Source organism: Paramisgurnus dabryanus, chromosome 7 (assembly GCF_030506205.2).
Source record: "Paramisgurnus dabryanus chromosome 7, PD_genome_1.1, whole genome shotgun sequence".
NCBI lineage: Eukaryota > Metazoa > Chordata > Actinopteri > Cypriniformes > Cobitidae > Paramisgurnus > Paramisgurnus dabryanus.
Window position 1 is genome coordinate 31,384,479 of NC_133343.1, and position 13,798 is coordinate 31,398,276.

The 13,798-nt window shown below is 32.8% G+C and overlaps 1 protein-coding gene across 1 annotated transcript; it reads right to left on the minus strand.

The window, feature by feature from the left end:
- Positions 1-387: 387 nt before the first annotated feature.
- LOC135769955 (tubby-related protein 3-like) lies at positions 388-8,679 on the minus strand. Its single transcript, XM_073815234.1, has 13 exons — positions 8,248-8,679; positions 6,352-6,475; positions 6,167-6,274; positions 5,778-5,924; positions 5,364-5,465; positions 5,129-5,272; positions 3,746-3,828; positions 3,324-3,491; positions 3,024-3,136; positions 2,766-2,874; positions 2,110-2,208; positions 1,841-2,012; positions 388-1,728 (listed from the first exon to the last, which is right to left on the minus strand). The coding sequence occupies exons 1-13, from the start codon at positions 8,260-8,262 to the stop codon at positions 1,595-1,597; spliced, it is 1,518 nt and encodes a 505-aa protein (XP_073671335.1). The 5' UTR covers positions 8,263-8,679; the 3' UTR covers positions 388-1,594.
- Positions 8,680-13,798: the final 5,119 nt, after the last annotated feature.

The window sequence follows — 13,798 nt, forward strand, 5'->3', positions numbered from 1 at the left end:
AAAATGTTTTATTGAGAAGTTTACCTTCATTTAGATATTTTAGTTCAGTGGGCATAAAAACTTATCATTTACAAATAACAGGTGAATATCTCATGCACTAAAACCGGTCAGGAGTGCCTTTCATGTTTCTTATCATTACTCATCTTTTGACATTTACTTAAATAGCTGATGACTTGGCAGTGTGACAAATTAATTTTTCAAAGTAAAAATTATTCCATGTAATCTTTGTGTGTAATAATTATACTGTACAAGACTTTTGTAAAAGTAGTTTATCATGGAGTACTTCACAACACACTGCTGTCACTGCTAAATGTCTTAGTCAACTAAAACCCAAAACCTGCCATATCAGCCAAAGGTGATTGTGAACAGTGTTTTATTTCATTTTAAAGTCTTCAATTTTACTTAAAAGAAAAAAATTAAAGCATTTTCTACATTTACATTGACAATTAAAGAGAACACAAAATAAGACAAGACAAGAATTACAGGCTTTCATTAAAAGACATAAAACTACAATGACATGAAAAAGGCAAAACAAACCAAACATCAGTGTTAACCGATGCATTGATGACGGTCAAGTCATTATTTCTGACTGTATTTGTCGAGATTTTCAAATCTTTTTTAGCTTGAATATGCTGGATACGCTGTGAATGTTTAACATGCTACGCATCTGTCATCTCACTGATATTGCACAGCATTATGCTTTGATAAATCTAGACCTTGCTTTAATCTCTTTCAGCACAGACACCCACTTTTATTGCTTGCTCTCTGTCATAAACACGCGCACGCGCACATACAGATATTTTTCAATATTTTAACAAAGTATTTTAGTGTATCATGTGCTGTGGTGACATACAGTAATGCTACTTTCTTACCTTGTAGTGAGACAAAATATGGAGAATTTAGTTCCAAAATTAGATAACTATGTTTTTAAAATTTCTGTCAAAACATGTTTATTATTATGTTATCATGTTTTTATTGTTTTATTGTGCTACTTTTTTAGTTGTGAAGCCTTTAATCAAAACAAACCAACTGCTGTTTGATTGATATCAATTGTAATCAAAAAATGAGGTTTTTGGAACCAAACTTTTTTACTCTTTATTACTCCGCATACTATTCAATCTAAACATAAAATGACACAAGTTACAAAATTGTTTGAGTATCTGCCACATTTTCTGTCTCAAACCAGTGCAGTTGCTCAAACTTTTAAATTAAACAAAACCTATTAAATTATACATTGTAGTGCCTTTGGTTAAGTAGCATTACTTTAATTTATGATCAAATCCCAGTTTGAGAACCACTGCTGTAATGTGACCTCCTCACCACCAGGGGTCATCGTACAAATCAAACAGTCACACTTCTGTCTACTACACCCATTTCATGATTTCGGTCCATTAAAAGGAGTGTTTACAACCATTCAAGCTTTCATTTAACTCTGACAGGTCATGTAAAATCACATTAACCCCATGCCATTACCGTAGCTTTAACATTAAAGATATGGCTTTGATCTTGTGAGCTGGTGCAAAGTGTCATTCTTTTGCATTCAATTCCCATTCGTCACATGTGTTGAAATGATGTGGAAAACATACAGACGCTGCTACTCGCAGGCGATTTTTCCATCGAAGCTGGAGAGAGCGATGGCAAAGGCCTGGACCGCACACAGAGGATATCTGTAATCCAGAGTGAAGGCATCATCTGCCACTCGGCCAAACTGCATCACAATATAATCCACTGAAACAAAAACACACATGTACGTAATATCTGCCGCTCAGTGTCTTTAATTTCATATGTGTAAATATATATGATGTCTAAGTGGTATACTGTCTGTGAAATTGTGGCTTACGGTCTTTATTATGGACAATCTGGAAGTTTTTGATAGAAGCTTGCGTGACTCTGCCATTGAAGTTTAACACATGGGATGCTGTCTCTTCATTCCACACTGGCGTCTTATTGCGAAGTTCGATCAAGTTCTCCATGTTTCTGTTCTGGTGTTTTGTGAGGAGGCCATCGTTGTCCTGAAGGAGAAGAAAAACATTGGCAGTCCATCCTCAGGTGATACTCGATGAGATTATATAAAGAGTAGGAAACATGAATTAACATTGCTATACTTACACTACGTGGTCGTACCGGCACTCGCTCACCGTCTTTGTTCATGCCTGGAATAATGACAATCATTCGCCTCGGCCCTTTCATACCCAAAACATTTGTTTCCTAGAATCAGATAGCAACGTAAAGCCATACGGCACAACAAATACATTTCTGTAAATATATGTTTAAAGTTAAGCTTAGTTTTTACTCTCATATATATTAACATATATTTCACATATTTTCTTATTTTACAACCCATACAGCAAAATATATATTTCCTGACCAAAATATAAAAGTTTATAAGCTAAAGTATATATTTTTTGCATTAAAGTATATTTTTGCAGTTGAAAATATATTTCATTTAAATATAAATAAATTTAATTACTAAATATAAATAACCGTTATATAAAAAAAGTTTTTCTTTCAATGCCATGTAACTCTTAATGCTTAAAAATATAATTATTTGTAAAATATATTTCAAAATATGCAAAAAAAATTGCCAAAAATATATTCGTGAAAAATATATTTTTGTAAACATTTCAAAATGTATTTTAGCAAATATATTTCATGGCCTTTTTTGTAATTTTTTTTAATGTATTTAAGATTATATTAGATTTTTTTTTTTTTTTGCCGTATGGGATCAATGAAAAATCTTGAATTCTGGTTGGATGTTGTCTTACGTAGATAATGGCTGCTAGTTCCTGACGTGCGTTGGACATGTCCGGAAGCGCTTTGTCCGGATGCAGAGCGTTATCAAACACGGTGAATTTAGTTCCCATAAGATTTGACCTTAAAATATAAATGCAAGCAATCTTTAAATCAATGACACAGTGAGATGTTTCTGAAAATGTGTAGTCCTTTTAAAGTGTCTGAAAGTACAGGCTGCTCCTTTAAAAGTCAAACATGTTAATATTTAAGTTAGGTAAAGTAGCCTATACCTGAGCTTCCCTATAAAGTTTTCCCCTCCTCTGGAGAGATCAGTGGGGTCGATGGAGATCAAATAGTTGGAGGTTGCGCTTTTTTTCCTCTTCCTTCCCGCTAATAAAAACACCTGGATGAAAGACATTATATGTGATAGAACAATGTATCATTAAGTTTTGTATATTAAAACATCATATACTAAAAGTACCAAGCCTCTCTCATTACTAAGCTTCCAACAGTCCTTTTTTTTTAGTTTGGTTTCAAACATTATAATCTCTAATGGTACTTTAAAAGTCGTGACATGAAAGATTTCCTACTTTCTTCTCATTGTCCAGGTGTAGGTAGTATGTTGGGTAAAGGCCTTTGTCCATCCCTCTCTTGTCACGGGTCATTTTACATTTTACTGTGACACCCTGAGGTGCTGGTTGAAGTACAAATTCTTCCAGATTGTCAAACTCGATGACAGGAGATGGGGCTCGCTCCTCCTTCACAGCATTAACGGAAGAAAAAAAATTCTTTAGTTTCCCACAAAATACATTCATAATGTTGCAAAAAAAATACTTTTTAACATATGGCTGTTTATTTAACAAAAATGTGCATATACATTTTAAAAACACTAAAAACTAAGATAAAAAAATATAATGATACTTTGCTGAGGAAACAGAATGTTTTATTAACTTATTTTTGCATTTCAGAAGTAAATGCGAGTAGACTAAATCCTTCAAAGTGGTGACCTCACCTTTTTCCCTTTTTTCCCCTTTCCCTTTTTCTTTTTTTGTGTTACCTCTGAATCAGATTCTTCACTTTCCTCTTTAGCAGGAGCTAAAGGTGAACACACAATTTTTTAAAAGATTTATAAAAACACACACACACAGATCTATGATTTAGCCAGCTAAGCTGCATATTTTAAATTAAAAAAGCTAACTATATGTGGCTGTCGGCTACATTAACATATTCAACAGATATTCAGATCTTTCTTATCATCACTGCAATACAAAGCAATAAATTAATATATTTTTATACATACATTTATTTCATTTAGCGCATTTTCATGGTTCAGTACTGCTGTTTTATTACTTTTGAACTGAAAAAAATGACATATAAAAATTCTTACATCAAGATGCATTTTTTGATGAGCATAATAAGTCTAGTTTTTAGAGAAAAAAGTTACTTTTAAGTAAATTTGTGCTTAAAACAAAAAATCTGCCAATGGGGTAAGCAGTTTTTTTCTTTAATTGTTCTTGAATTAGATTTTTAAGAAAAAAAATCAGCTTATTTCAAGATTTCTTTTCTTACCCCGTTGCCAGATTTTTTTGCTTGTTTTAAGCACAAATTTACTTAAAGGTGGCGTACACGATCAGCAATAAGGGGCGTGTCTACTAACCGACATCGCTGCCTGGTGCGTTGCGTATGTGTGGGGCGGGTCTATCAAAAGAAGGTCCAGATTCTATTGGGGTAGGGGCGTGACTGTTTAGGTGATTTCAAATATCAACATTAGCTTTCAGAGATCATGCACCCTGCCTTTAAGTCTAGTTTTAACCCTGGGTTCACACCAGCCGCGTGTACCTCACCTAGTTTGCTGCTTGAACAGTTTGCGTTTACCCACTTCATTCGTGCGTGAAAGCCGCACGTGAAATTCTAGTCATCGAGACATTCACGCGGAAATTTGCATCATGGGAGGAGCTTCTGCGACTCCGCTCGCTTCCTGTAATCACGTTACTACGAGAGCAAGCTCCTGATTGGTTTATGCAGTTTTTCTGCCATAGTTTAAATTTGGCTGGTGTGAACGCAGCAATAGACAAAAAAATATACAATTTATTTTCTTAAGTAATTTTGCTTATCAAAAAATAAAAATAAATGCATCTAAATTAAAGAAGTTTTAGATTTGTCCTAAAAACAAAATATGTGAATATAATAAATACATGTGTATAATAAATTGTGCCACTGTTTCACTTCGAATGTTATGTTTTTTTTTAATCCAGTATCCATTAAAAAAAATATCAGTCAAGTACGGACCAACCTAGTTATCAGTATCCATAAAATCCACTATCGGTCGACCTCTGCACAACATAACTTTTAAATATTTTTTTTTTAGCTTTAGATGACGTATATCATTACTTACCTTTAGACTTCTTTGTCTTTTTCTCTTTGTCTTTATCTCCTGTGGCCTGGAACATCGATGCAGCGTTTGAGCTGCTCGGCTTTTTCTTCGTCTTGCTAGGTTTCGTTTCATGCTCGCTTTCATTTTCACTCTCGGATTTGGCCGCTTTCAGATCATATTATAAAACACAGGACATATTCTGAATAATTTGAGTTTGTTTGAGTCTTGGATTAAAACATCTGTTATCTCAGCTCACCTTTCTTTTTACTCTTGGTTTCTGTCTTGTCTCCGTTAATCTGAAACAGGGATGCTGGCTCCTTCTTCTTTGCTTTAGATTTTGTCTTGGCGTCTGTGTCCTCTTTCAAGTTTATAAATGTAAACCAAATAAACAAACCAAAGACCAATTTAGTTAGCAGCTATAATCAAGACTGACCCCTAGATCCCATTAAGAGCTTTGATTAAATGATTGGAGGAGAGACCGGGGCTAGTTGTCACAGTATTATCTAGGTTTTGATTTAATCTTTATTTATTAAATCTTCATTATTTCTAAGGATGGTAAAGACGATACAGTTTATTGTATTTAAATTATATGTCACATGGAGTATACACATGATCATAAATAAATATTTCCAGTAACTCAGTCTGTCTTATATCTATAAGGATGAGAAACCTTTAGATTTAGTCTTCTTGTCTTTATCCTTTTCTTTGGCCTTTTCCTTTAGGTCAGTCGTAGTCTCCTTTGAAGACTTTTTCTTGGTCTTCTTCTGAGTGGTCACACCATCTTCATCTTCATCATCATCATCGTCATCTGTAGAACCTGTTGTCCAGTCAGTAATCAATACATTGACCTTTAAGATTATTATAATGCTAGATGTTGTTTCCAGGAGACCCCAGCAATCTCCTCACCTACCAAAATTTACAGGTCAGACATCTCAAAATGAAATAATCATCAAATTAGCCATGGATTTTATATCTCTATACACTCAATTCATGTCATCAGTTTATTTCTCTCAAGAAATTTTAGGAGTTGACATCAGTTGTTGAGATTCAGATACTTACTCTTCTTCTTCTTCTTCGTGGCACTTTTAGGTTTCTTGTTGGACTCTTTCTCCTTCTCTGGGGTTTCTTTTTCTTTCTGTAGTTTCTTCTTTGTCACTTTTTCTCCATCTGTAAGTTAAATAAATGTTGGTTTAGTGAGAGTCGTGCTGTAAACACACAGATGTCAGGTGATGTTACATATGTACTTCGAGTGACCGGGCTGCTCTCGGATGACAGATCTCCGTTCTTTTTGGTCTTGGTTTTTTTGGGTTTGGTTTCGGTTCCATTGGACTCTGCAGGAGAAGATTCGGGCTTCTTCTTCTTGGGCTTCTGCAATGTTCTGATGGCACAGTCATTAAATGAAATTATTTTATTATTCGAGCACCTGAATGAGATTTAGATGAAAGAAATGAAAAGCTTGATGGAAAAGAGCTGAACCAAAGGGAAATAACTCACCAGTAAAGAAGCAGGTGGCAGCAAGTAGGAAAAACAACATACATGTATCTGAATTTTACTTTTCAGCTTTAAGTTATTTAAAAGCATCCTTCATTTTTATATAAGATTCTGTCTTTGACCTTTTAAGTCATATATTTAGTTTCATATTGTTTGAAACAATCGGTTTGATGCTGGTGATGATGTCATAAAACACAGACAAGAGCAACTTTTAGGCTACTGTTTCCTTTTATTAAAACTACATCAAAATAAAGAAGTGCAAGGTAAAATGTGGTTATATTTGATATGCAAACTATGAAAAAACAAACCGGATAACACATTTTGAACACTGTACATTTAGGGTATACAGTATAATGTTCTCAAATAATATTTATAATGAGTTTTGTAGATAAATGTGACCACAAAACCAGGACCACAAAACCAGGTACACAATGATATCAAATCAACATATATTTTGTTACTTTAACTTAAAAATTAAGCTAAACAATTTCAACTTGTTTTTCTAAGTCAACTTGCACATAAGTCAAAACTTTACAAAGTAGGTTGAATTGGCATAAATAAGTTGTTTAAACATTGCTGCATTTATTATTATATTTACAGCATTAATATTTGTAGCAATAGTCAATATTACATTGTTTAGGTCAAAATTATACAGTTTTTTATGCTAAAAATGCTAAAGGATATTAAGTTAAAGTCATGTCTCATATTCATCATTACTATGTGTTGCTAAGGTCTTCATTTGGACAACTTTAAAGGTGATTTTCTCAATATTTTATTTTTTTGCACACTCAAATTCCAGATTTTCAAATAGTTGTATCTCGGCCAAATATCGTCTTATCAAAACAAACCATACATTAATGGAAATCTTATTTTTTTATTTCAGCTTTTAGATAATGTATAAATGTCAAAAAACGGTTAATTATGGTTTTGTGGTCCAGGGTAGCAAATATCTATTGAAATGGTAGCCTGATTCAATAATACAACCAACTCTGGTTGTCTCTGCAATGATTAAGTGCAAAACACATTACATCACCACACAAAATAAAAACATCAACACATTCAAGTATCTTTCTGTCGGTCTGTTATTGTATGGTTAAAAAAAATACTCAGTCATTTGATATATTTTAATTTAGTCTTAACAGTAAAACATGATGCATTCATCAATCTGGAGTGAATCTATAGTTTAAATGTGTGTGCGTGCATGTGTGTATTTGTCATCCACTTAAGTCCCAGTCAGAACAGCTATAAATACATCACCTTAGACAAGCCCTGTACATGGGTGTGGAGGAAAACATAAACTTTTATTCCTTTTATTCAGCCACGCTAACATGAATCACACAAACAAACAAACAAATCTCAGCATTCAATCATTAGTGTTTTGCATTGTTTCATGAAATACAATGCTGGAAACATTTTTGTTGGTAATATGCACATCTGATTAGTTTTTACCCAACTTTATTGTACAACTAGAAGTGATTTTACTGTAACTCAATAATCTGTACAGCATGTGACCGATAAAGACTATGATCAATAATCAACCAATAAATGAATGACAATATGTTCAGAGGCTTTCTGTATGTCATTTTATCCATCTGCATTCAGATCAACAAGCGAATTCAACAACTTTAAACCATTTAAATCAAACTTACCTTTTCAGCAGACATCTCTTTTATGTAGTAGTTCAATGAAAGCAAGGCCTTACGGTGGTGATGTTAATGAGAAAGTCTGAAGCTTTCCTCAATGAATCTCCATCAGCAGAAAACTGCTAAGAGGATTTCCCACTGACCCATCTGTCACACGGAAATGTCAACCGGATGTAAAGAAGGAGGGAAGAGTGTATCTGTGATCAGGTAACAAAATCATACACACATATATAAATTCACATGTACGAGACAAATAATGCTTGCTATATTTCTTTAAGGAGAATAAAACTGCACATCAACAACAACCTGGATAAAACAGTAGATACTAAAAATGACCACTGCTTGCTCCTGACTACACATGACATAGATCCACCCAAAACAAATGATATGTTTATATGAGAATCATGTCAGACCCAGTTTTTGCTCTGTTAACTTACTGCAAACTGATCCACTTTAATAAATAATTTAAGTCTCACTGGTATAGCCTTGAGTTAGTTAATGAGTAATGATAGTGATGTGTGCCTTATCAAACAGGATTAATGTGACAACGGTGATAGTACACTGAAATGGATTTAGTATCTGTCAGTCACATGGGGTTAAAAGCTTTCTTGAATACGCCCATCCTGCAGGACATGGGGTTTATCTCTGGGGTAAACTGTAGAGCTTTCTCATCTTATTGGTTTAGCATTACTTGGCTTGTAGCTTGTAGAAAAGCAGGTGATGTTTACTGACTAAAGTGAACTAGTGACTTTAGATGTCTGTGTACCAGACATGATTTATCAAATATAATCCAACCATTTTTAACCTTTAACCTTAAATGTGTAACTTGTTCAACATGTTTGTGGGATCAGACTACAGGAATTGAAATTTCAGATTATAAAACTTCAGTGGGTGATCTGATTTTTTTAAATCTGGATGACCACCCAAAATACCCTAGTACACCACTTTGAAACCTTTCAACACCCTTCCACAAAAGTCTAACCATGGCATTTATTTTTTTAACATGCAAACACCATTCAGATTCACTTAAGAAAATATTCAAATCTAGTTAATAGTGTACATTAGCAGCCATTACTATCAAACATGAAGCTAACACCTTTTGTAACATGATCATTTTATTATTTGAGCAATGATAGTTGAAATGCTCAAGATATTGGCAACAATTACAATAAGGTTGCATGCATTAACTAACATGAACAAACAATGAACAATATAGTTTTTCAGCATTTATTCATTCTTATTAATGTCAATTCTTCATGTTAGTTCATGGTTCATTAATTAATTTTAACATTTACAACGCTTGATTTTATATTAGTAAATGCCAATATGTGACATGTGAAAGATTAATAAATGCTGTAAAATGACCCCATACTGAAAAAAAATCAAATTTAATTTTAAATAGATTTTAAAATATTTAAAAAATTGCCAAAAACTGTGTACTGAAATATATTTTGAAATATGTTTACAAACTTTTTATATATATATTTTTTAATATATTGTAAAAATAAATTTATTTTAAAGCATTATATTTACATCACAGTGGAATAAACACTTTGTATGTGAGAAACCTATAAAAATAAAACAATTAAATATTTTAATCTAATTAAAGTTTTGAAAAGATTAAAAATAAATATATTTTCTATTGGAAAATATACTTGTAATTGTATATTTTATACATACTTAAATTGATTAATATATAAAAGTTTATTTTTTCCTATGGGTTATAAAATTAGAAATGTATTTGTTGCCCCTGAAATAAAATGTTGAAATATATGTATATATGTATATATATATATATATATATATATATATATATATATATATATATATATATATATATATATATATATATTTCACTTAAAAATAAATATACTTTCAAATTTAAAAAGCTCCAATAAGCTTTACCTTCTACAAAATGTATTTAGAATATATTTAAAACCCATTTTTGGCCAAATAAATTAAATTTTTTGCAGTATGGGATTGTTCATTGTTAGCTCATGTTATCTTATGCATTAAATAACTGTTAACAAATACAACCTTATTGTAAAGTGTTAATTAAATCGTTATTACTTGTATTATTATTTTAAAATAAATATTACTTTAAATTAATGACATAAATGTTAACATGTTTTACACTCAACAATGTTGATCTGTAGACTTGCCAAGAATTACTGCAGAGCATTGTTGCTATTATAATCATTATATTGCGCCATCTACAGGCCAGTAAAGGCATCACTTGTTTTTAAATAACGAAGAGATGTTGCGTTTGACAAATAGATTAAAATTAGGTTTACTTTACTTTTTTCATTAATAGTATTAGGGTAATAATTGTCTTACTAACCGTATAATATTTAAATACTATTATTGTGTTATTGTTTTCTTCCAGATATTAAGTTTATTAATTTATGTTTTATTTCATTATTTAACTTAATGCAAAACACTTAAGATAGTTAGAAAAAGCCAGCTGTAATTAAACTTAGTTGTAAAATTATTAATGAGGTAAATATTCCCTCTCGTGACACTAGGTGGCGATATTCATGCAAAGATGCTGTACATTCAACAAAGAAACTGGCCCAAAAAACTTCATGTGTTGAAATGAAGCTGTTTAGCCAATGTTTGATTCAATCGCATGATTAAGTGATAGTCTTTGTCTCCACCGTTTGTTTTCTTGACTACAGGTCATGAGTTTTGGTTGTGGCTCATGGGCTGGTGAGCTCAGAGAAGTCGAGGGACGACTCATTTAAAGAGACAGTAACCTTACGAAATAAAGATTAGAAAAATGTCATATTGACATCTGTTTGTGTTTTAACTCATGTGTGGGTCATTATGGAGAAATTGCACCTTTAAAAAGTCACCAAACCAAGCAATTAAATGAAATTGCTAAAAATATCTCAATAATTTCTCTGACTGTTACTGTACATTATAGCTCAGTGGTAGGGCATTGTGTTAACAGGCCAAAACATTGTGGATTCGAACTGATCAAATGTATACCTTATGCAAATGGCTAAATGACTAAACTAAAATGCAAATGGCTAAACTCCTATGTAATAGTAGAGCAGATACCCAGAGGGTATGTATATACATCTGTGTGTGTGTGTTTTGTGCGATTCAAACAATATGCAAAGGCAAACATATGCTGTATAGGTTGAGAACATGCCACTAGCTAACCACGCACATAGAAATGTACAGTATGAGTTTTACCATGATGTCAAACACACTGGACAATACTATAGAAAAGTTTAAAGGTCCAAAGAATAATAATCTGTTAAATTGTTTTCTGACATCTACATAGAAGGTCCATGGCTTTATTAAGTGCAAAAATGATCCAGAGACAGTTTTACATGTCCATTTACAACCCTAGGATTTGCACTTAGAGTGAAATGGTCTATTATTACCTTATTTGATAGGGTCATGAATAATAATGTTGAGCTCTGCTCTGATTGGCTGTTTCTCAGAGCGGCTATGTTTGAGTCTGTATCTGATGAAGATACAGAATAATCAATTGTTTGCAGATTGTTAATGGAAGTTTGTGTTTTTTTCAATATTGAAATGCAAAAGATAATTGTAACGTCAATAGTAGAACTTCAGCCTAAACGCTAGCATATAGCATTATATAGCGCTAACTCAGCAGTCACAACTTTGTTTTAACATTGTAACAACATTGTTCTTAATTTAATGTTGGGGGCATAAATCACAACTATAACATCACAGGCGGTGTTGCGTTGCGGTCTTTTGCATGCCCAATGTTTGCATAAGAAGGAGGAAACGATCATGTTTGAAGCTCATTTGATATTACCATGTACAGAACTCTTATTACTCCTCTATGCCCAAGTAAATAAAATTTTACATTCTACGGCACCTTCAAGTAGATTTAACTACTTAATTTAATGCAAAAATTGCAGTTGTCAAGGTGTTGCTATGCAGTTACTGTACACAGGGTAGTCGCTTGTTTGTGCAAAAGTTGCCCCTACGAAGCTAAGAGGAGTATGGGTGGTTGTCAAGGTGTTGCTATGCAGCTACCAGTGTATTCTGGAAGATGCTATAAGTAGTATTTAGCATGTTGCTATATTGTTGTCCATATATGTTAATATAGATGGTTTCATACCTGTAGGACACGTTTTTGCATTTATGCGCTTCAACTGAAGTGAGCTTCCGGTATGTACATTGACAAAATGGCCGTACTGTAGTGGGTCTTTGAAATTACACAAAATTTCTCCCCCTGTTATGTATGTTATGTAATGTTGTACGTTTTCTTTTCTGTAATGTTAAGTGAACATGCAATAATAAAAAAAAACAAATTACACAAAATAAACATATGTATGCAACACAAATATTTTTATTCCTTTTGTGAACATCATTTAATCGAGTAGAATTAAAATGTTTTGTTTGAATGTTGAATGAAGACATTATTTTTACATTGATTAAAATTGATTAAATACTGAAATCAGTAAAATTGAGTTTGCACACACAACCGGGCAGAAGGTGGCAGTAAAGCTCAATGAGAAAGACGTGAATTGCCATAAAAGGAGAATAAATATCGTTTGTTTTGAGCGCCAAAATGATTCGGCAGCCAGAGGAACTCTCTCAGACGGACACCACATTATTAAAGTAAGTTCAATTTATTCATTTATGTTCGCTTTCTAGTAGATGATTCATCTTCACTAGGTTACTGTTTTATGTAGCCATTTCAATGACTTACTGAGTTTTTGTAGTAAAATTATTAGTCATACTGGCAACTGGTTTAGTAAGTTACAGTCATTAAAGCTCATAAAGAAAAACACCGCAGTTTTTTTCAAACGTCATCTGTCTATTTCACGTTTGGCAGTTTTCCTAAATTGGGACTCAAGCATTATAATTGTTGAACTAACATGATACACCAAGATGAAAATGCACTTAAAAAATGATTCATTCAATTTACTATATTTTTTAAGGTTAGTGGTTGCAATCAATTGATTTAAGCTACATTTAAACAAAAAATTAGAATAAAAAACTTTTGTTTAAATGTAGCTTAAATAAATTGATTGCAACCACTTACCTTAAAAAAATAAGTAAATTGAATGAATCATTTTTTTCAGTGTGTTTGCTAAAACAACATTACTATAGGGAATGTGGAGTTGACGTCACGCCGTGTGCCATTATGAGTAATCCGCCATATTTGCAGGATCGCCTACTATCCCGCTGTATTGGAGTTAGTGTGTTGGAGGTTGTTTTTGTATTTTCTGTCGAGATTTTAATAAACTTCGATATGTTTGGTCAGTACTGCTCGATCAAGAACTGCCACAGCAGGTCACACGATCGTTCAGGGAGGAAACTGAACAACGGAATAAGTTTTTTCAGCTTTTATTTGGGGGAAGTCGGTGGAGGAGCTGACGAAAAGACGCCGGATCGCGTGGTTTGCCTGCCGCAATCAGGAGAAAAACTTTTACTTTAAAAAAAAAAATCCCTCCATCAGCGAGAGTGTGTTTGCTGCATTTTCAGTCATTCAGTAATTTGTGATTTATAAAAGCAGAACCACTTAAATTGTCTTGTTTTTATGCTAACACTGTCAAACTAACTT

Excerpts from the sequence above, each read along its gene's own strand:
- LOC135769955 (XM_073815234.1), bottom strand. Across the intron at positions 6,275-6,351 it reads GAGCAGCCCGGTCACTCGAA|ATGGAGAAAAAGTGACAAAG; the intron begins GTACATATGTAA and ends TTTAACTTACAG. Across the intron at positions 3,137-3,323 it reads ACCTGGACAATGAGAAGAAA|GTGTTTTTATTAGCGGGAAG; the intron begins GTAGGAAATCTT and ends TCTTTCATCCAG.